Source organism: Theropithecus gelada, chromosome 20 (genome assembly GCF_003255815.1).
Source record: "Theropithecus gelada isolate Dixy chromosome 20, Tgel_1.0, whole genome shotgun sequence".
Classification (NCBI taxonomy): domain Eukaryota; kingdom Metazoa; phylum Chordata; class Mammalia; order Primates; family Cercopithecidae; genus Theropithecus; species Theropithecus gelada.
This window is the reverse complement of record NC_037688.1, coordinates 49,925,750-49,947,082: the sequence shown is the minus strand read 5'-3', so window position 1 is coordinate 49,947,082 and position 21,333 is coordinate 49,925,750. Positions and strand designations below refer to the sequence as shown.

General features: G+C 53.7%; 1 protein-coding gene and 1 long non-coding RNA gene across 4 annotated transcripts; one reads left to right on the top strand and one right to left on the bottom strand.

Annotated features, from left to right (window-relative positions):
• Positions 1-1,664: 1,664 nt before the first annotated feature.
• LOC112614802 lies at positions 1,665-3,946 on the bottom strand. Its single transcript, XR_003117143.1, has 2 exons — positions 3,741-3,946; positions 1,665-2,107 (listed from the first exon to the last, which is right to left on the bottom strand). It is a non-coding gene; the product is annotated as an uncharacterized LOC112614802 (long non-coding RNA).
• ZNF205 (zinc finger protein 205) lies at positions 3,540-11,857 on the top strand. 3 transcript variants are annotated; one of them, XM_025371530.1, is made up of 7 exons: positions 3,540-4,140; positions 4,872-4,942; positions 6,743-6,956; positions 7,201-7,292; positions 7,800-7,920; positions 10,250-10,363; positions 10,604-11,857. In XM_025371530.1, exons 2-7 carry the CDS (start codon positions 4,886-4,888, stop codon positions 11,671-11,673), a joined length of 1,668 nt encoding a protein of 555 aa, XP_025227315.1. In that variant the 5' UTR covers positions 3,540-4,140; positions 4,872-4,885; the 3' UTR covers positions 11,674-11,857. The 3 variants fall into 3 exon arrangements, with proteins under 3 accessions (XP_025227315.1, XP_025227313.1, XP_025227314.1); XM_025371528.1 differs by having other exon boundaries at positions 4,804-4,942; XM_025371529.1 differs by having other exon boundaries at positions 3,540-4,408; positions 4,804-4,942.
• The last annotated feature ends 9,476 nt before the right edge of the window (positions 11,858-21,333 follow it).

Sequence of the window (21,333 nt, the reverse complement as noted above, 5' to 3'; positions counted from 1 at the left end):
CCCGCCTCGGCCTCCCAAAGTGCTGGGATTACAGGCTTGAGCCACCGCGCCCGGCCAAGTTTTTGTTTTTAAACAGAGTTGGGGGCTGGGCGCGGTGGCTCAAGCCTGTAATCCCAGCACTTTGGGAGGCTGAGGCAGGTGGATCACAAGGTCAGGAGATCGAGACCATCCTGGCTAACACGGTGAAACCCCATCTCTACTAAAAATACAAAAAATTAGCCGGGCGTGGTGGCTGGCGCCTGTAGTCCCAGCTACTCGGGAGGCTGAGGCAGGACAATGGCGTGAACCTGGGAGGTGGAGCTTGCAGTGAGCCGAGATCATGCCACTGCACTCCAGCCTGGGCGACAGAGCAAAACTCCGTCTCTAAATGAATAAATAAAGAAATAAATCGATTTGGGGTCTCGTTACGTTGCTGAGGCTGGTCTGGAATTCCCGGGCTCAAGCCATCAGCTCATCTTGGCCTCCCAAAGTGCTGGAATTACAGGCACGAGGCATTGTACCCGGCCCCGTTTAAGTTTTTAATGTCTGCTCTGCTTACTGACTCACCTTGCCCTGACGCCTTTTGGAGCTCTTTTAGGGGCTGCTATTGCCACATGGAAACTGTGGTAACCCTCTCTCCTAGACCTGCCTAGATCCAAAAGCCAGCCTTGGAAGGAATACCTCTCATTCTCAAGAAGAAATTAATGTCTGCCTTATAGTAGATGTCCAATAAATATTCTTTGAACAATTAAATAGATGCTCAGACTTCATTTGACCTAGTTTAGGTGATCCCATGGAGGGATCCAAACCTTTGGACTCCCCCAGTATCCCTAAAGTGTCCCCTTTTGCTGGTAGAGAAACTTCTGCCCAAGAGTCAGGACACATCGACACATCCACTTTTGGGGGGCTTGGTGCACTGCTGGGACTGTGTGGGGTGAAAGGGTCCCTTTCAGGAACAAATTCCCTGACCCTGGACACTCAGCTCTCCTCCTGGTTGGCAGAGTGAAGAGTGTCATCATTTCCAGGACTCCTCCCCACTTCAGCTTTCAGTTCATTGCTCACTCTGGCTTGAATACAGTACTGACTTGCTAAGTTGCATGTCTCTCTTCGCCTTGAGGATTGAAATACCTAGAAGCCGGGTGTGGTGGCTTGCACTTGTGGTCCCAGCTACTTAGCAGGCTAAGGCGAGAGAATCACTTGTGACCAGGAGTCTGAGACCAGCCTGGGTGATATAGCAAGACCACATCTCTAAAAAATCAAAAACAAAAACAGAACACCTGGCCAGGCACAGTGGCTCAGCCTATAATCCCAGCACTTTGGGAGGCCAAGGTGGGTAGATTGCTTGAGCCCAGGAGTTTGAGACCAGCCTGGCCAACATGACAAAAGTCCGTCTCTACTAAAAATACAAAAATTAGCTGGCCGCAGTGGCACACTCCTGTAATCCCAGCTACTCGGGAGGCTGAGGCAGGAGAATTGTTTGAACCTGGGAGGTGGAGGTTGCAATGAGCTGAGATGGTGCCATTGCACTCCAGCCTAGGTGACAGAGCGAGATTCTGTCTCAGAAAAACAACAACAAAAACAAAACAACAACAAAATCCCAAAAACAGAACACCTGGAAAACACCAGACACAAACCCCAGGAGTAATTTTTCTTTCATCAAATTGACAATAGCATCAATCAGAATCCCAGGACTCCTAAAACATGTTTAACTCCAAAAGCAGAGTTGCAAACTCAAATGCTAAAGGGGCCAAGTAGGCACTGTGGCCACCTAGAAAGTGGACCCTGAAGGTGGGGAAGGCGGGTCCAGCATCGGTAAATGTTCTAATTTTTTTTAAAGAATCAATTTTATAGGCCGGGCATGGTGGCTCACGCCTGTAATCCCAGCACTTTCGGAGGCTGAGGTGTGCGGATCACCTGAGGTCAGGATTTCGAGACCAGCCTACCAACATGGAGAAACCCCATCTCCACTAAAAATATATAATTAGCCGGGTGTGGTGGCACATGCCTGTAATCCCAGGTACTCAGGAGGCGGAGGCAGGAGAATCGCTTGAACCCAGGAGGCAGAGGTTGGGGTGAGCTGAGATTGCGCCATTGTACTCCAGCCTGGGCAAGAAGAGTGAAACTCCGTCTTAAAAAAAAAAAAAAAAAAAAAAAAAAGAATCAGTTTTATGAGTCTCAATTTTTAAGTGTTAGAAACTAAGTTAAAAAAAAAATTAGCTGGACGCGGTGGCTCACGCCTATAATCCCAGCATGTTGGGAAGCCGAGGCAGGTGGATCACTTGAGGTCAGGAGTTCGGGACCAGCCTAGCCAACATGGTGAAACCCCTGTCTCTACTAAAAATACAAAAATTAGCCAGGCATGGTGATGGACACCTGTAATCTCAAATACTCAGGAAGCTGAGGCAGGAGAATCACTTGAACTGGGGAGGCGGAGGTTGCAGTGAGCCAAGATCACACCATTGCACTCCAGTCTGGGCCACAGAGCGAGACTTCATTTCAAAAAACAAACAAAAAAATTAAACCCTCTGGGCATGATGGCTCACACCTGTAATGCCAGTACTTTGGGATGTGGGAGGATTCCTTGAGATCAGGAGTTCAAGACCAGCCTGGGTAACAAAGCAAGAACCCCATCTCCACAAAAAAATTTTAAAAATTGGCCGGATGTGGTGGCTCACACCTGTAATCCCAGCACTTTGGGAGGCCGAGGCAGGCAGATCACGAGGTCAGGAGATTGAGACCTGCCTGGCTAACGAGGTAAAACCGCGTCTCTACTAAAAATACAAAAATTAGCCGGGTGTGGTGGCGGGAGCCTGTAGTCCCAGCTACTCAGGAGGCTGAGGCAGGAGAATGGCGTGAACCTGGGAGGCGGAGCTTGCAGTGAGCCAAGATTGTGCCACTGTACTCCAGCCTGGGTGACAGAGCGAGACTCTGTCTCAAAAAAAAAAAAAAAAATTAGCCAGGCATGGTGGCAGGCGCCTGTGGCCCCAGCTACTTGGGAGGCTAAGGTCAATCACTTGAGCCCAGGAGGTTGAGGGTACAGTGAGCTATGATCGTGCCACTGCACTTCAGCCTGGGTAACAGAGTGAGACCCTGTCTCAAATAACAAAATAAATAAACAAACCCTTGAGAGCCCACACAACACATCACGAGCTGGTATAGGAGCAACTCTGTGCCTGTCTTACTGTGTGAAGCTGTGCATCTCAGGGGATTCTGGTGAGCCAAAGGCAGCAGGCATGGGAGCATTTCCTAGGGAACCTTCCTGGAATCTGATTCCAGGACTAGGTCCCTGGCCCTTTTCCTGACACCCAGCCCCATGCCTGCCCAGCAGAAAGGGTTCCTTCCCCCAGAAAGTAAAGCACAGTCTCTGTCCTCTCCATTTGAGGCCTTACTTCTCAGGGTGTAAAGGGAAACGGTGCCTGAAAGGCAGAATCTGCAGCTGCCAGGCGTGTTTGAGAACTTAGGACCCCATTTATAGCAGGATCACACCCTCTATCCCCAAGCTGAAATGGGTCTGGAAGAATCAGATTTAACAACTTCTTCCCGAGGTGTGGGGCATCCGGGTTCGGGGGAGTCCCCAGCCTGTTTCCCACGTTCACTCAGGGAGAGAGTTCTGTGCCTGTCTTGGGGGGACCCAGAGGGCCCTTGACTAGCAATCCTAAAATGAATTCAGGATCCCTCAGGAGACAACAACCTTCAGAAACCCCGAGTGCTAAAAGAAATGGTCCTGCCCTCTCCACCCTGCAAAACGCCCTTCTTTCTACCTGTGAGGACGACTGCAGCGCTCTCTTTGAAATTTCAAATAACACAATCTTTCCACAAAATGTATCTTCCATTTTTCTGTTTTGGTGGCCCTGCCTTGCTGGCATCATGAACGCGGGCTGGGTGAAGCCATCCTCACGAGCTGGCATTGAGGCTCTGGGAGTCACCTCCAGGCCAAGAGCAGGTGCAACCCAGGCTCGGGACTCCAGACCCGGAACCCTCAAAACTGGGAACGCTGTAGGGCTGCGGCTGCATGGGGAATGGGATCTGGGAGGGACTTCCTGTTGTCCCTAATCCCAGTCTCCACCCGGCTCCCCCGCCCGCCCCGTGCAGGCTGTGGAGACTCCCTTCCCGGGGGAGGGGGCTCCCGCTGCTGCAGGTGCCCCCTCTGCCTCCACCCTGGTGAGAAGGGGGTGCTAGGGAGGGCATCTGGATCCTGAGACCGGCGCAGATGATCAGCTTGCAGGAGGGGATGGGGTCAAAGGTGGAAGGCTTCAAGCTGGCAGGAGAGAAGGGGGCCAGGACTGGGTATGGGAAGAAGAAGGACATTGTCTGCCAGGACCGAGAGGAGGATGGGCATTCCAGGCCTGGGGCAGGTGGCTGCAGCTGCAAGGGGGCTGCTGAGAGCGGGCAGGTTGATTTCTGAATTCCTGGTGGGGCTGGGAGTCAGGTAGGGACACGGTGCATGTCCTGGGGTCGGGGGACAGTAGGGCCTGGTTGCCCCTGGCCTTGACGGGCGGGGCCCCACCAGCACCTGTTTTGCAGGATCTCTGCAGAACTTTCTGCTCCTGATGACAGGAAATAGCAATTCCAATTTAGCCTCGGCTTTACCTGAGCCGGTTACGCTGAGATGCGAGGCTCTTGCTTCACCGATAAAGGGGACAATACAAAATAGCATTCTTTCAAAAATAGGACCCAGAAAACATCACAGAGAGTGGGACCATTGGATAGGGTCTGGGAGACTTTCTTTCCGATTGGGACAGGGAGCGCTGGTCCTCGTGGGGATTTTCAGGGCTCTTTGGAGGTGTCCAGGAAGCGAGGGCTGGTTTCTCTCTGCTCTTCCAGGCTGCTGGCCAGAAGCTCGAGGGGGCTTGGACAAAAAGAGGCAGAAACAACTTAGCTGTTCTTTTTAGCTCGGAAATAGAAAATGTCTGCAGACGATGGAGGCATCCAGGCCGCCCAGGACAAGGACACACCCCCGGAGGTACAGATGGGGCTGGGTGAGGGAGGCATGCGATGGAAGAGGCTGGTGCGGAGATTTTCAAGGCACGGAGTCTGGACCCCTGGAAGAGTTAGACTCACTGGGGTGGGGGGATCAAAGAAGAGGTGGCATGCTGGGTAGCACCCTCTGTCTGGAATTTACAGCATAACAGTTTTGTTTTGCTGGTGAATTCTCTAGTCAGTGGCCACAAGAGATGGCAGGGGTCCGGGTGGGGGTCCTATCGGTGAGGTTTTCTTTCTGAGCAGTGCTCAGAGCACACAGGGAAACCTGTTCTCCTTCCCTGTGCTTCTCCATCTGTAACCACAGCTTCTCATCTCTCTGGGTCCGAGCTCCCGGTCCTTCCTCTTCCTTGTACCTGCTACCAGTGTGTGTGTGTAATTACTATTTGTGGGGGACCTGGGTCTTCAGGCTTGGAGTGGGAGGAGAGTGAGTCATCAACAAACCGGGGGCCAGTCCCTGGCCTCTGGGAACCAGACCACATGCCTGCCATTCCCACCTGTCTCGCAGGGTCATGGGGAGGTTCTAAGGATAATAGGCATGAGACGTCATCATCTATGGTTTTCATACCATAGAAGCACAAAGAGGTGTTAGCATGGTTCAGTTTCCCATCCACTTCTCGTGTGCCTTCAACACCTTGTGTGTGTCAGTAGAGCCCCACACTTTGGCATTCTCTGCTGGCGCTGGCTTCTGTCTGGTGCGCACAGGGAGGGGAATAATGACCAGCACCGCCCTGTGTTTATCCAGGACTTTCCTGAGCCGGCAGCTCCTTCTCCATCATTATCTGTGTGAACCTCATGACCGCTCTGTGCAGGGGCAGAGCAGCTGCGTCCTGAAGGCTACCTGGTTGGGGAGGGGTGTCGCTGGGTCTGGCACCCAGGCACCCTGACTCATGGCCTGAGGTTCTTTCTCTTCAAGACCCAAACACAGACAGGGCATGGAGGAAGGGGTGTGAGTCCCCAGCAGAAGGCCAGCCAGTCCCTGTGCTGTGGATGAGGCCCCACCAGGGCCCTCCCTGACTTTTGAGCTATGTGGTCATGGGGTGTCTCATCCCCAACCCTGGTGTGTTAGTCTCCCGTGGCTGCTGTAACAAGTTTCCACCCTCTCAGGGGCTGAAAACAACCAGAATTGGCTCTCTCACAGTTCTGGAGGACTGAAGTCCAAAATCTACGTGTTGGAAGGGTCACACTCCTTTTGAAAGCTCTAGACTAAGAGGATCCTCTCTTGCCTCTTCCAGCTCCTGGGGGCTCCTGGTGTCCTTGATGTGGGCATCCCTCCAGTCTCTGCTTCCTTCTCTGTGTCTCTGTGTCCTCTCGTATTCTTATAAGGACATAAGTCATTATTAGATTTTAGGCTCACTCTAAATCCATGATGATTTAATCTCAAGATCTTTAACTTACCTGATAAAGACCCTTTTCCCCAATAAGGCCCCATTCTGAAGTTCAGGGAGGACATGGATTCTTAGAGGACACTATTCAAGCCACTACACTTGTTTTCCTCATACACTAATAAACAACAGTCTACACTGCTGAGGTCAGTGTGAGGCAGAGCTGAGAAGGGGTAGCTGCCCTTGGGCACCACGCCCACCGGCACTGTGGCAGCAGCTTCATGAATATTCCTCCTCTTGCCACACATCCTTGCTGGGGTGAGCTCAATGGAGGCAGCAAGGACAGTCCTTCAAGCTGTGTCTTGCATGTTGGTGTCCAACCCTGCCGGAACGCCCTGGCATGCAGCTCTGGGTGTCTCTCCCACTCATCCGGGTGCTGATGAGGCTGTCCTCTCTAGATTCCAGATCGTGGACATTCTCATCAGGAAATGCTTTCTAAGCTGGGGGAGGCAGTGCCTTCAGGGGACGCTCAGGAGTCATTGCACATTAAGATGGAGCCAGAAGAGCCACACCCCGAGGGGGCATCGCAGGAGGATGGGGCTCAAGGTGCTTGGGGCTGGGCACCCCTAAGTCACGGCTCTAAGGAGAAAGCTCTCTTCCTGCCTGGCGGAGGTAGGAGAGGGATGGGGAAGAGGCGCTTTCCCAGGGAGGCAGCTATGGGGAGGTGGTGGCTCGGCCCAGGTCCAGGTGGGGCCGAGAGTCTCCATGCTGGCAAGGGACGTGTTCTCCCCATGGCAGCCTCAGAGCCATCTGACCTGTCCTTGGGTCGGGCCAGGGGCGGAGTTTGAGGCAGCTGGAGTAGCAGCAGGTCCAGCAGGATGAGTTGGTCACCCTGAGGACCCCTCTCCTTCCACAGCCCTCCCTTCCCCCCGGATCCCGGTGCTTTCCCGAGAGGGGAGGACCAGAGACCGGCAGATGGCCGCGGCACTCCTCACTGCCTGGTCCCAGGTGAGTGGCCTTTCCCCAGCCCCTGCATGGTGCTCAGCCCTTCCTGCATCTGCTGGTTCTGTATGCAAAGCCAGGACCCCGCTGGCCCCACTTGCAGCCAAGCCTGAAGCCTGGGGCTCTTGCTAGTGTTGCTGGAATTTTCCAGGCTCAAGGCCTATGGTCAGGCCTGGGCCAAGGCTGGAGGAGAAGCAGCAGGAATTAGAGACACAGGACCTCTCGTTGGGAGCCGTTTGGAGCCATCCTCTGAGGTCTTAGCTGAGGATGGGGGCTGCATGGACATCCTAAGTCTTAATTGTGGTCCCTGAAAATACCGCTTGGTCTTTGTTCTTTCTCAACGCCCCAGAAGGCCTTGGGTGGCTCACCTGCTTCCCCATCAGATGGAAGTGGCAGGCCTCACTAGAGACAGCGGGTTGGGAGTCCAGGGTCTCACCACACATCTCATGACACGGTGTCCCTCCACCGTGTCCACGGCATGTCCTGGAGAGTGGATATTTCATATTGTTTCAGATGCCAGTGACTTTTGAGGATGTGGCCTTGTACCTCTCCCGGGAGGAGTGGGGTCGGCTGGACCACACGCAGCAGAACTTCTACAGGGATGTCCTGCAGAAGAGAAACGGGCTGTCATTGGGTAAGCACTCGCCTGGAGTGGGGACTGGTGTGTTAGGGAGGGGTCCTGCTCTGCCATCTCCTCTCTCCTCCCTTCCCTCCCTCTCCCTCCCACCCTTCTCCTTGTCCCTCGAGACACACTGTTCCATGGAAACTTCTATAATGATGGAAATGTTCTGTGTGTGCTAGGATGAGAGCCACAAGCCATGTGTGGCCGCTGAGCGCTTGAAATGTGGGTAGAGCCCTTGAGTTTTTAATTTTACTTGATTTTGTTTTGTTTTGTTTTGATATGGAGTCTTGCTCTGTCACCCAGGCCAGAGTGCAGTGGCGCGATCTCAGCTCACTGTAAGCTCCGCCTCCTGGGTTCATGCCATTTTCCTGCCTCAGCCTCCCAAGTAGCTGGGACTACAGGCGCCCACCACCGCGCCCGGCTAATTTTTTGTATTTTTAGTAGAGACGGGGTTTCACCGTGTTAGCCAGGATGGTCTCAATCTCCTGACCTTGTGATCCACCCGCCTCGGCCTCCCAAAGTGCTGGGATTACAGGCGTGAGCCACCATGCCCGGCCAGTTTTAGTTGGTTTTAATTAGTTCAAATGAGAGTTTAAATAGCCACATATGGCTAGCAGCTACTGTAATGGACGCTGCCCCAGGAAGTCCGCTTTTCCTGGGTTCATCCCCAGGGTTCACTCCTGTAGCTCCATCTGCCTTTCCAAGCCCCCAACTTCAGAAGTGTCTGAGCAGCAAGCTCAGCTTCGGGGCCCGGGGGCTACTTGCCCTGGAGGGAGATGGCATGAGCTAAACTCCCCAGGCCCTGCAGACCCTGGGGTGTCCCATCTGCTTTGAGGAGCAGGTGCTTGTCTCTGAGGGGCCTTGGTTCCCTTTGCTTCTTGAATGGCAAGTATTTAAGTCCCAGAGCTTTTTTTTTTTTTTTTTTTTTTGAAACAGAGCCTTGCTCTGTCACCCAGGCTGGAGTGCAGTGGCACCATCACGACTCATGCAGTCTCGACTTCCTGGGTTCAAGTGATCCTCCTGCCTCAGCCTTCTGAGTAGCTGGGGCTACAGGTACCACCATGCCCCGCTAATTTTTTCTTTTTTTTTTTTTTTTGGTAGAAACAGGATCTCACTATGTTGTCCAGGTTGGTCTTGAGCTCCTGGGCTCAAGCCATCCTCCTGCTTTGGCCTCCCAAAGTGTTGGGATTATAGCATGAGTCACTGTGCCCAGCCATCCCACAGCTTTTGACTCCTCAGTTTCAGACTTTAGTTTTCACATGGAAAAATCAGTATTCATTTACTCATTCACTCATTCAGTTGACACTTAGCTTTTTTTCCTTTTTCTTTTTTCTTTTTTTTTTTTTTGAGACAGAGTCTCGCTCTTTCACCCAAGCTGGAGTGTAGTGGCGTGATCTTGGCTCACTGCAATCTCTGCCTCCCGGGTTCAAGTGATTCTGCTGCCTCAGCCTCCCAAATAGCTGGGACTACAGGTGCCCACCACCATGCCAGGCTAATTTTTTTTTTTTTGTATTTTTAGTAGAGATGGGGTTTCACCATGTTAGCCAGGATGGTCTCCATCTCCTGACCTTGTGATCCGCCCACCTCAGCCTCCCAAAGTGCTGGAGGCATGAGCCACTGTGCCTGACCAACACCCAGCTAGCACACTTGCTAGTCCAGGCAGAATCCAGGATTCAGCAGTTCCAGCTGGTGGCGTCATGGTGGTCCCGAGGCCCCGCTGGCTGGCACCAGGGATGCTCACCCCTTAATTAGCTCAGGCTGCTCACCACCCCTCTTACGGTTCCCCGGTGCCTGGGCCAGCAAGCCCAGGCAAGTCCTGGGGGATCAGAAGGAACTCAGCACCCATTTTCAGCCCCACGGCAGGACTCGCAGAGCCCCAAGCCACCCGGTTGGTCCAACATATTCCTTTCTTCCCAGGGGTGGTGGAAGCCAGGGCCCCCTCTGCTCTTTTACTGACTTGACCAAAATTCCTGGGGCCACACACCCCTAAGACTTGACAAATGGGATGACCTTAGTTGTTGGCGACCCTGGCCTTCCTGTCCCAGGTCCTCCCACTTGGAGGGCCACTACCCCCGCCCCTCCAGGTGAGGTAGGGTGTTGCCCACTCCTCTCCCTTAAACTCTGTTGCTCTTTCAGGGAAAGAGACAGGCCTACTCAGCTCTGGCAGCCCCCAGCCAGGGGGCGGACCCCTGACCCAGGGGGACTTCTTGAAACTGCTTTATTTTACCCCATGTTTCCAGAGCCTCACCCCTGACTTGGGCCCCATCAGTTTTGGGGGAATGCTGTCTCCAGCTGGGCAGTGCCAGAAGGCCTGTGACAGCACAGCATCTTTTCTGGGCAGGCTTTCCCTTCAGCAGGCCTTTCTGGGCCCCTCAAGCGCTGGGCAAGGGCGAGGCCTCAGGCTCCAGCCGGCAGACAGGAGATGAGAAGGAGGAGTGGAGAGGCGCGTACTCAGGTGAGGGACTGGCGCGCGCCTTTGTCTGCGGGAGTGGGGTGCAGACGCCGGCCTTCTGGCTGTTGTCCGTGGGAGTGGGGCAGGGACATCAGACCCCCTCCTGGACCGTTTGCGCCCAGGGCGGCCCTTGCGCTTTTTGGTCTCCGAGAATCCAGCCCCCACCCTTAGCTCTGCCTTCTCCACCCTCCTGGCGCCCTTAGGAAAGCTCGTCCCTCGCTGGAAACGACTTTCTTTTTCCAGGAGCTATCGAGGTGGGGCAGAGGATGCCGACTTCATCGGTGGCAGCCCTTGGAGATGTGAAGCCCTTCAGAAACAGGGCGGGGAGAGTCCAGGGGGGCGTTCCGCAGTGCGCGCAGGAAGCAGCTTGCGGCCGGAACTCAGGGCCGGCCAAAGACTCCGGGCAGCTGGCTAATCCAGATGGCACTCCAGTTGCAGCTCCGCCAGACCCCAGTCCCACGGAGCCCCAGGAGGGCCGCGTCCCGGAAAAGCCCAGCGAGGAAGAGAAGGGAGCCCCGGAGAGTGGCGAGGAGGGTCTGGCCCCTGACAGCGAGGCGGGCAGGAAGAGCTACCGGTGCGAGCAGTGCGGCAAGGGCTTCAGCTGGCACTCGCACCTGGTGACGCACCGGCGCACGCACACGGGCGAGAAGCCCTACGCCTGCACTGACTGCGGGAAGCGCTTCGGCCGCAGCTCGCACCTCATCCAGCACCAGATCATCCACACGGGCGAGAAGCCCTACACCTGCCCCGCCTGCCGGAAGAGCTTCAGCCACCACTCCACACTGATCCAGCACCAGCGCATTCACACTGGAGAGAAGCCCTACGTGTGCGACCGCTGCACCAAGCGCTTCACCCGACGCTCGGACTTGGTCACCCACCAGGGCACCCACACGGGCGCCAAGCCGCACAAGTGCCCCATCTGCGGCAAGTGCTTCACGCAGAGCTCGGCGCTGGTCACCCACCAGCGCACCCACACCGGGGTCAAGCCCTACCCGTGCCCCGAGTGCGGCAAGTGCTTCAGCCAGCGCTCCAACCTCATCGCGCACAACCGCACGCACACGGGCGAGAAGCCCTACCACTGCCTCGACTGTGGCAAGAGCTTCAGCCACAGCTCGCACCTCACCGCGCATCAGCGCACCCACCGCGGCGTGCGGCCCTACGCCTGCCCACTGTGCGGCAAGAGCTTCAGCCGTCGCTCCAACCTGCACCGGCATGAGAAGATTCACACCACCGGGCCCAAGGCCCTGGCCATGCTGATGCTGGGGGCGGCGGCGGCGGGGGCTCTGGCCACACCCCCACCCGCTCCCACCTAGGAGGCCAGGAGAGGGGAAGCGGGGCGCCCGGGGCCACTGGGACAGCCCCACTGGAGTCAAGGCTCCGAGGGAGGAGAGAGGGGAGCGGGAAGGGAGCTAGGGCGGTGAGGGCATGGGGTGAGGCATGGCGACGGGGGAGGGCGAGAAGGGGCAGACACTGCGAATTAAAGGCCTTGGACTTGAAGCGCCCGCCTACACAGCTTTGTCTCCTGGTGCCCTGGTGCTGATTCCCCGAGTGTGGGGGAGCTCCTGGGTCAATCTCCTGTCCTCGTCGAGGCATCCCCGAGTCACCACTCTTGGCTTGGGACCCCACCGGGGTTGGGTTCCCTTTTGTCAAAGGCCCATTCCAGAGCGTTGCACACATTGGCAAGCAAAGGCTTCAAGTACAGAGAGGTTTCCAGGGCTGAAGCCAGTCAGCCACTCCTGGACCTGGGGAACCCTCGCCGGCCGTCTGCCGCTGCCGCCACTTGTCCCAAGGGCACTGCTTACTGAGCCCGCACTCTCCCGTGGCTCTTCTCTTTGGAAGCCAGGAACAGGCAGAACTGGTCCGGAAACTCCTGCCTGCCCCATTTCTCACCGAGGCATCGGTGGCTCAGTTTTGTGACTGGCCTTTGCCGTTTGCTCCCACCGTGGCCTGCCTTTGCTCCTCACCAGGGGCCACTTTCCTTCTTGGCCCATGCTGCAGCTGTTGTCACCTGCCTCTGCTATGTCTCACCTTCTTGGCCTCTTGGTATATGTCCTTTATAATTCGCCCTGCTCGCCCCTGCCTGGCTCTGAGATTTGATTTACTCCTGGTCTTCCTGCTGGCCTTTTTTTTTTTTTTTTTTTTTGCCACGGAGTCTCGCTGTGTCGCGGCTGGAGTGCAGTGGCCTGATCTCCACTCACTGCAACCTCCACCTCCTGGGTTCAAGTGATTCTGCTGCCTCAGCCTCCTGAGTAGCTGGGACTACAGGTGCACGCCACCATGCCCGGCTAATTTTTGTATTTTTAGTAGAGACAGGGTTTCACCATGTTGGCCGGGATGGTCTTGATCTCCTGACCTTGTGATCCACCCACCTTGGCCTCCCAAAGTTTTGGGATTATAGACCTGAGCTACCTCGCCCGGCCCCCTGCTTTTTTATTTGTTTTTGTTTCATTTTTTGAGGCTGAGTCTTGCTCTGTCGCCCAGGCTGGAGTGCACTGGCGCGATCTTGGCTCACTGCAACCTCCAGCTCTTGGGTCCCAGCGATTTTCCTGCCTCGGTGTCCCAGGTAGCTGGGATGACAGCTGTGCGCCACATACCTGGCTAATTTTTTGTATTTTTAGTGGAGACAGGGTTTTACCATGTTGGCCAGGCTGGTTTTGAACTCCTGACCTCAGGTGATCCGCCCACCTCGGCTTCCCCAAGTGCTGGGATTACAAGCATGAGCCACCGTGCCTGGCCTCTTCCCCTGGTTTTAACCTCTGTAGCTCCCAACTCCCATTCTCTGCTTTTTTCCCTGGGTGGGGATGGACTCAGCTGGCCTGTCATCCCTTATTTGTGGCCCAGGTCCCAAGATAACTTTCAGTTCTGACACCAACTGACCATGAGGATGTCTGCACCAAGGAGGCCCTTGAGACCCTACCTGTCTTTGTGGATTATGGGGCCACCAGGGTGGCCACAGCCCTGGTTGGCTCCCAGATCCTAAGGAAAAGAGTGGCTTGCCGAGGATGGTGGACTGAGAAGGATAATCATAGCTGCCAGTTGTCAAGCAGCTGCTCTTCCAGGCACAGGGCCAAGCACTGTAGATACAGCACCCCAGCTCTCCACAACAATGTAAGTGTGCATTGTTAGCCCAGGTTTTTTTTGTCTTTTAAAAATAGAGATGGGGTCTTGCTATGTTGTCCAGGCTGGCCTGGAACTCCTGGGCTCAAGTGATCCACTCACCTCAGCTTCTCAAGTAGCTGGGACTACTGGTGTGCACTACTAGGCCCCATGCAGGGCTATCTAAAAAGAGGAGGACAAGGCCAGGCACAGCGGCTCACACCTGTAATCTCAGCACTTTGGGAAGCCGAGGTGGGTGGATCACTTGAGGCCAGGAGTTTGAGACCAGCCTGGCCAACATGGTGAAACCCCGTCTCTACTAAAAATACAAAAATTAGCTGGGCATGGTGGCAGGCACCTATAGTTCCAGTGACTTGGGAGGCTGAGGCATGAGAATCGCTTGAAGCCAGGAGGTGGAGGTCGCAGTGAGCTGAGATCTTGCTACTGCACTCCAGACTGGATGACAGAGCGAGACTCTGTCTAAAAAAAAAAAAAAAAAACAAAAAAAAGAGAGAGAGTAAGACAATAGATTTGACCTTCAGGAATGTTAGACTCAGCTAGGGATGTGGGTGGGGTGAGATGTAATCAAACGGACACTAGGGGGCTGCTCACTAGTGGAAGCCCAGGCAGGACTTGATGGTGTCCAGGAGGTCTCAGGAATCTAGGCTAGGGAGGCTGGCAGGATTGGTTGAATTAAATGATTATTTCTCAGGCCAGAAAAAAAGCTGTTTTCTCCCTTCAGTTTGTCTTCACGCACCAGTCACTTAGCCAGAAATAGGATTGCTCTGCTTGGTTCAGTGTGAGGGGGTGAGGGAGACTCATTTGTAAAGCAGGGTTGCTCTCAAAGAGCTCATTTTCTTTTTTTTTTTTTTTTTTTTTTTTTTGAGACGGAGTCTCACTCTGTCGCCCAGGCTGGAGTGCAGTGGCCGGATCTCAGCTCACTGCAAGCTCCGCCTCCCAGGTTTGCGCCATTCTCCTGCCTCAGCCTCCGGAGTAGCTGGGACTACAGGCACCCGCCACCTCGCCCGGCTAGTTTTTTGTATTTTTAGTAGAGACGGGGTTTCACCGTGTTAGTCAGGATGGTCTCGATCTCCTGACCTCGTGATCCGCCCGTCTCGGCCTCCCAAAGTGCTGGGATTACAGGCTTGAGCCACCGCGCCCGGCCAAAGAGCTCATTTTCTAAGTAAGGAGAGAGACAGAGGTGGGAGAGTTGCTAAAATGACCCTGGAAGCCGTCATCACTTGGCAAGAGAGCTGAGCAGAGTACTCACTCGCACAGTGACTATTGCTTCCTTTAATTTCAGTTCCTTAGGCTCCATGAACAGCGTGCCAGGGACCAGATGTCAGGACTTGAGTGATTCAGAGGTCTGTCGAGGCTCAGTGTGGTGCCTTACACCTGTAATCTGAGCACTTAGGGAGGTTGAGGCAGGAGAATCTCTTGAAGTCAGGAGTTTGAGACCAGCTTGGGCAACATAGGGAGACCCTCGTCTCCGAATAATTAAAAAAATTAGCCAAGCATGGTGGTGTGTGCCTGTAGTACCAGTTACTTGGGAGGCTGGGGTGGGAGGATCGCCTGATCCTGGGAGGTTGAGGCTGCAGTGAACTGTGATCAAACCACTGCTCTTCAGCCTGGGCAACAGAGCAAGACCCTGTCTCAAAAAAAAGACTGTTGAGTGATCTAGGGAGTTATTTAAAAACTTCACTCTGGGCTGGGCGCGGTGGCTCACGCCTGTAATCCCAGAACTTTGGGAGGCAGAAGCGGGTGGATCACGAGGTCAGAAGTTCAAGACCAGCCTGGCCAAGATGGTGAAACCTTGTCTCTACTAAAAATACAAAAAATTAGCCAGGCATGGTGGCACGCTCCTGTTAATCCCGGCTACTCCAGAGGCTGAGGCAGAGAATTGCTTAAACCTGGAGGGGCGGAGGTTGCAGTGAGCCAAGATTGCGCCACTGCACTCCAGCCTGGGCAACAGAACGAGACTCCTTAGCAAAAACAAAACACTTCACTCTGGCCTCCAGGGAGCCCAGACAGCACAAAGTATCCTGGAGAAATGTTTCCCCTTTTGTGGCAGAGTGCAGGGACACAGGTTCCAAGGGCCCCATGGAGGGTGCCTGCAGATGGCCATTCCCTAGGGCTGGCCCACTTCTCCCTCTAGGGATCCCTCCAGAGGCCCCATTGTGGGATAGATCTGGCAAAAGTATCTTAACAGTGGAACTTGGCAGTTTGGGAAATATTCAACAAGCACAAATAAGACAGGGAGGAGTAGTGGCTGTGCCATGGAAGGGCCTGGAACGCCAGGCTGAAGGGTACTCATAGTTTGGTGGGTTACGGGCATCACTGAGAAGTGGGAGGCTGGAGGGAAGAAGCCAGGGAACGGTCTTGGTGTCTCCCTGGGTAGAGGGTGAGCAGGTTCAGAGGTTTCCTTGGCTTCCTCCGGGCTTCTTGGCCACTAGAGAACCCCACTAGATCATCACCGACGCGGTGTCAGGAGCAAGGTGAGGGCAGAGGCGGAGGGGCAGAACGTTTCCATTCTGGCTTCCCACCTGCTTCCCTGCGGCCCCAGGTCCCTGTTGCAGGCGCTCAGGGATCGGCTGGCGGCGCTGCCCCCCTGGGCCGGGGGCATCGGCGTCAGCGCCCTCCTAGCCTGGAATACTGTCTCCCAACTCCCGGGCCCGGCCGTGTAGTGAGGCCCAGAGTCGGCAGGGTCCTTTGGGCCTAACCTCTCGCTCTGCGGCCCCATTTCCCGCAGGACTGAATCCAGGAGGCCACGCCCACGCTCTGCCCTTAGCCAATCAGGCATCGAGGTGGGGGAGAAAGGCAGTGCCAGCAGAACCAGCCAATCACGGCAGACGTTTGTGTCCGGGCCCTCTTCCCCCCCCCGCCACGCCCCAAGCCGCACGGTTGCCCCGGCAACTGCTCCAGGCGCCAGTCTTTGAAACATTCCGTCTTACCCTTCGCTGGGCGTTGGTTGCCGAAGGTAGCAAAGACCACGGGGCTGGCCTCGGCTTCGGCTTCGCTGCAGACCTCAGTCCTCACAGCGCGCCCCGCCCTGTCACTGACTTCCTGGGTCTATCACCCAGATGCCGAGCCTCCTGCAGTCCTAGAAAGCATACGGCGCAGGGCCAGGGCCACTTCCGGCCCCGAGGACTGCCTGCCAATTTGCGGCACTGGCTCCTGTACCAGGGCTGGGTGCGTTCGCCGCACATGCCTCGAAGCTGGAGCATCTTCCTAACTCCCGAGCAGTGGCTGACGGTGCTGCCAGCTGTCGTGCGGTACGGCCGGCGGAGAGAGGCCAGGAAGGAGACCGTGTCCTCTTCTGGGGAGCAGAAGAAACTCGCGGACTGTGCGAGGATGCTCACGGCTCTGGAGTGCCTGTGGGACAGAGGGCGGCAAACGTTAACAGTAGGGGCTTTGCTGCGTTCCTCACACATTCATTTTTCTTTTTTCTTTTTTTCCCCCAGAGATGGAGTCTTGCTCGGTTGCCCAGGCTCTGGAGTGCAGTGGCGCGATCTCGGCTCACTGCAGCCTCCGCCTCCCGAGTTCAAGCGATTCTTCCACCTCAGCCTTCCGAGTAGCTGGGACTACAAGCACCCATCACCATGCCCGGCTAATTTTTGTATTTTTAGTAGAGACGGGGTTTCACTATGTTGGCCAGGCTGGTCTCGAACCCCTAACCTCGTGATCCCCCTGCCTCGGCCTCCCAAAGTGCCGGGATTACAAGCGTGAGCCACCGCGCCCAGCCAATTTTTGTATTTTTAATGGGGTTTCACCATGTTGGCCAGGCCAGTCTCGAACTCCTGACCTCAAGTGATCCGCCCGCCTCGGTCTCCCAAAGTGCCGGGATTACAGGTGTGAGATACCACGCCCAGCCTCACTCGTTCATTTTTCAAATAGGAAATGAATGCCTGCTAATTTAGCAAAGGTCCTTTGCTAAATGTTGAGTCTTAAGTGATGAAGATTCCAGACAAGACCCTTGCCCTCATGAGGTTCCAGTGTGGTGGGGGAGACTGACAGACACATACATGGCACACACTTTAACTTCAAGTAGTGACAAATGCCAGAAAGAAATAAACAAGGTAAAGCAGGAGAGGATGGTCGTGCTTCATTGTCAGGGAAGACCCCTCCAAGGAGGGGACATTTAAGCTGAGACTCGAAGGGTGAGAAGCCGTTTTACCAGGATCTGGAGTAAGAAGCTTTCAAGCAAAGGGAACAGGACAAACGTGGAGGAGATTGGTGCCCAGGAGCTGAAATGACAGCCCCCCAACCCTCCCCGCCCCACCCCCCGTGTGGAGGGGAGGGGAGCCGGGAGATGAGGCTGGAGAGCTGAGACTTGTCAGGAGGCTGTGGCTTGAGGCTTCTCCCTGGTGTCCTGTGAAGATAGTCCAGCCTTCCTCATTGCATGCTCCTCCGGCAGCCTGAGACATGGGGTCAGGCGGGCTTCCTGCCTGTTGTAAAGGCGGCACCCAATGAATGGCCTGCATCTCAGTAACTTAAGACAGCGATTTTTGTGTTCTCAACTAACAAAGCCCTAGGCTAGTCATGAAGATGAACACACATCTCACAGAGCAACCGAGCAACCACAGAGCTTTTCAAGGATTCAGGTGATCCTGTCATTAATGCCTTTCCCAGAGACTTAGTGAAGCCAGTGTCTACTGGTAAAAGATAGCTGGGGATGCGGTAGGTACACAGGTCACCCATAATAAGGCCACTCAACATTTCCATCTCTCTAAGGAAAAGGAGCCTTTGGGTTCCTTCTTTCCTATCATGCCACTTCAGCCATCTCAACCTTGTTAACTGAAGGCCACCACTGAGTCCAAATTTCAGCCAACCAATGGAGTAAACTGCTAAAAAGCCACCAACACCACACATGCTAACATTCAATTTGAAATCTACTAAATGCACCTATATCATTGAATTTGATCTCTCATTGTGTGTGTGTGTGTGTGTGTGTGTGTGAGACACAGTCTTGTTCTGTCACCCAGACTGAAGTGCAGTGGCATGATCACAGCTCACTGCAGCCTTGACCTCTCAGGCTCAAGTGACTCTCCCACCTCAGCCTTCTGAGTAGCTGGGACTATAGGTGCTCACTACCACACCCCGCTAATTTTTGTATTTTATGTTTCAGCTATGTGGCCCAAACTGACAACAAACTTCTGGACTCAAGTGATGATCCTCCTGCCTCTGCCTCCCAAAGTGCTGGGACTACAGGCGTGAGCCACTACACCGGGTCTAATCTTATCTCTTTTTATATTCTGTTCACTTTGGTATGCTATCCTTAGAATCCACTCTTGCACCTGTTCCCCAGGTTTCTGCTAGTTTGTATTAACAAAGTGAATTATTTTAGTGTATAAGCTATTTCCTCCCGGGTCATAATGTGTATCTTTCCCCCTCTCTCTATCTCTTGCACACACTTGTGCAGCCTCTCTCTCTACACACACATATAAATTCTGTTGAGACAACTCTAGTTGTTATGAGTTTCCTGGAAATGCAGTGCAATTGTGGTGGGTTTTCAGGAGAATGGACATCCCCTTTTAGGTCATCTGCCCCTGGGGAGGTTATCCTAAGGTTTTCAAGCAGAGAAAGGCTAATCTATTCAGATACTGAGGGCAAACTACTTCTACTGGTAAAGGAGGCTCAGAGTGACTTAAGGAATCAAGACTGTCAATTTCATCTGGGTCCAAACATATATCCCCACTTTGAGTTTCAGGATCACCTTCTGTTTTTTCATTTTGTTTTGTTTTTTGAGATACAGTCTCGCTCTGTTGCCCAGTCTGGAAGTGCAGTGGCACCATCTCAGCCCCCTGCAACCTCCACCTCCCAGGTTCAAGCGATTCTCCTGCCTCAGCCTCCTGAGTAACTGGGATTACAGGACTGAACCACTACACTTGGCCAGGATGACCGTCTTTACCAATCTGCACAGTAGCTTTCACGTGAGAAATGTGTTGGGACTGGGAATTTAGCTGTCATTATTATTCAGCGACCCCACAGTTAAGTTTTCTGTTTGATTTTCAGTGATGCTATTATGGCTATAAGAAGTAAGTGCTGCTCTTCAGCTATCACAGAAGTTCTCAGGTTCTCAGACCGTGACTTGAACTGAGCTAAGGGATTTGGGCTTGCCATTTTCTCACTGTAAATGCTCAAGTGCACTAAAAATCATATATCCCATCCCATGGTTGTATAATCATCATGATACATCTGTGGACACCGTAATGGCTGAGTGCGGCAGCTACTTGTTCCCACCAGGTACATGCTTTCATTGGCACTTCATAATCACCTGCAGGTGGCTACTTGATTAATTATGCTATCACCACATGCCGTGGATAACCAGCATCCTGTGATGGTTAATTTTATGTATAAACTTGACTCGGCCAAGGCATGCCCAGACAGCTGGTTAAACATTATTTCTGGGTGTGTCTGTGAGGGTTTCTCAATAAGATATTAACGTTTGAATTGGCCGAGTGAGTAAAGCAGAGAGCTCCCAACATGGGCGGGCAGCATTCATCCGGTACAGAATCAAACAGAACCTCAAGGCAGAGGAAGGTTGAATTCTCTCTGTGTCTGAGTACTTGAGACCTGGGTACTGGGACATTCATCTCCTGGTCTTGTGCTCCTGATTCTCAGGCCTTGAGTCTTGAATTGGAATCTACACCATTGGCCTTTGGCTCTCAGGCCTTAAAATTACAAAACGGTTAGGAGGCAGAGGCAGGCGGATAGCTTGAGCCCAGGGGAGTTCGAGACCAGCCTAGGCAATATAGGGAGAGGCCATCTCTATTAAAAAAAAAAAAAAAAAAATATATATATATATATATATATATATATATATATATATATACACACATACATACACACACACACACACACACATATGGAACAAATTAGCTGGGTGTGGTGGTGTCCACCTGTAGTCCCAGCTGGTCAGGAGGCTGAGATGGGAAGATTGCTTGAGCTGGGGAAGTCAAGGCTGCAGTGAGCTGTGATTGTGCCACTGCAGTCCAGCCTGGGCAACAGAGGGAGACCCCGTCTGAAAAAAAACACTACACCACTGTAAGGTCTCCGGCTTACAGAGAGCAGATTGTGGGGCTTCTCAACCGCCATAATCATGTGAGCCAATACTTTAGTGTGTGTGTGTGTATATGTATATATATATATATATATATATCTCTACATAAAAGCTCTCTCTCCACATACACACACACAGATATATATAGATTCTGTTATTCTGTTTCTGGAGAACCCTTACTAATAAAGATCCTATCTCTCATTGTCAGGCAGCTCAGTCTGCACTCAAGCCCAAATACCCAAATCAGTCCCCATATCCCTTCTTTGTGCATCTATCTCTTGAGACCACTCCTTATACTAATTTTGTATCAAGCAAGGTCCAATCAGGAGAGGGGAAGCACACAGTAATTTGAACTGGGAAATTTAATATATAGAATTAAGCTATAATGGGCTTAGGCCGGTGCTGTGGCTCATGTCTGTAAGCCCAGCACTTTGGGAGGCTGAGGCGGGTGGATCACCTGAGGTCGAGAATTTTGAGACCAACCTGACCAACATGGAGAAACCCCGTCTCTACTAAAAATACAAAATTATGGCCGGGCGCGGTGGCTCAAGCCTGTAATCCCAGCACTTTGGGAGGCCGAGACGGGTGGATCACGAGGTCAGGAGATCGAGACCATCCTGGTGAACACGGTGAAACCCCGTCTCTACTAAAAAATACAAAAAACTAGCCGGGCGAGGTGGCGGGCGCCTGTGGTCCCAGCTACTCGGGAGGCTGAGGCAGGAGAATGGCGTAAGCCCGGGAGGCGGAGCTTGCAGTGAGCCGAGATCGCGCCACTGCACTCCAGCCTGGGCGACAGAGCGAGACTCCGTCTCAAAAA

Excerpts from the sequence above, each read along its gene's own strand:
- ZNF205 (XM_025371530.1), top strand. The coding sequence starts at position 4,886 with ATGTCTGCAGACGATGGAGGCATCCAGGCCGCCCAGGACAAGGACACA. Across the intron at positions 7,921-10,249 it reads GAGAAACGGGCTGTCATTGG|GCTTTCCCTTCAGCAGGCCT; the intron begins GTAAGCACTCGC and ends TTTTCTGGGCAG. Across the intron at positions 10,364-10,603 it reads GTGGAGAGGCGCGTACTCAG|GAGCTATCGAGGTGGGGCAG; the intron begins GTGAGGGACTGG and ends TTCTTTTTCCAG.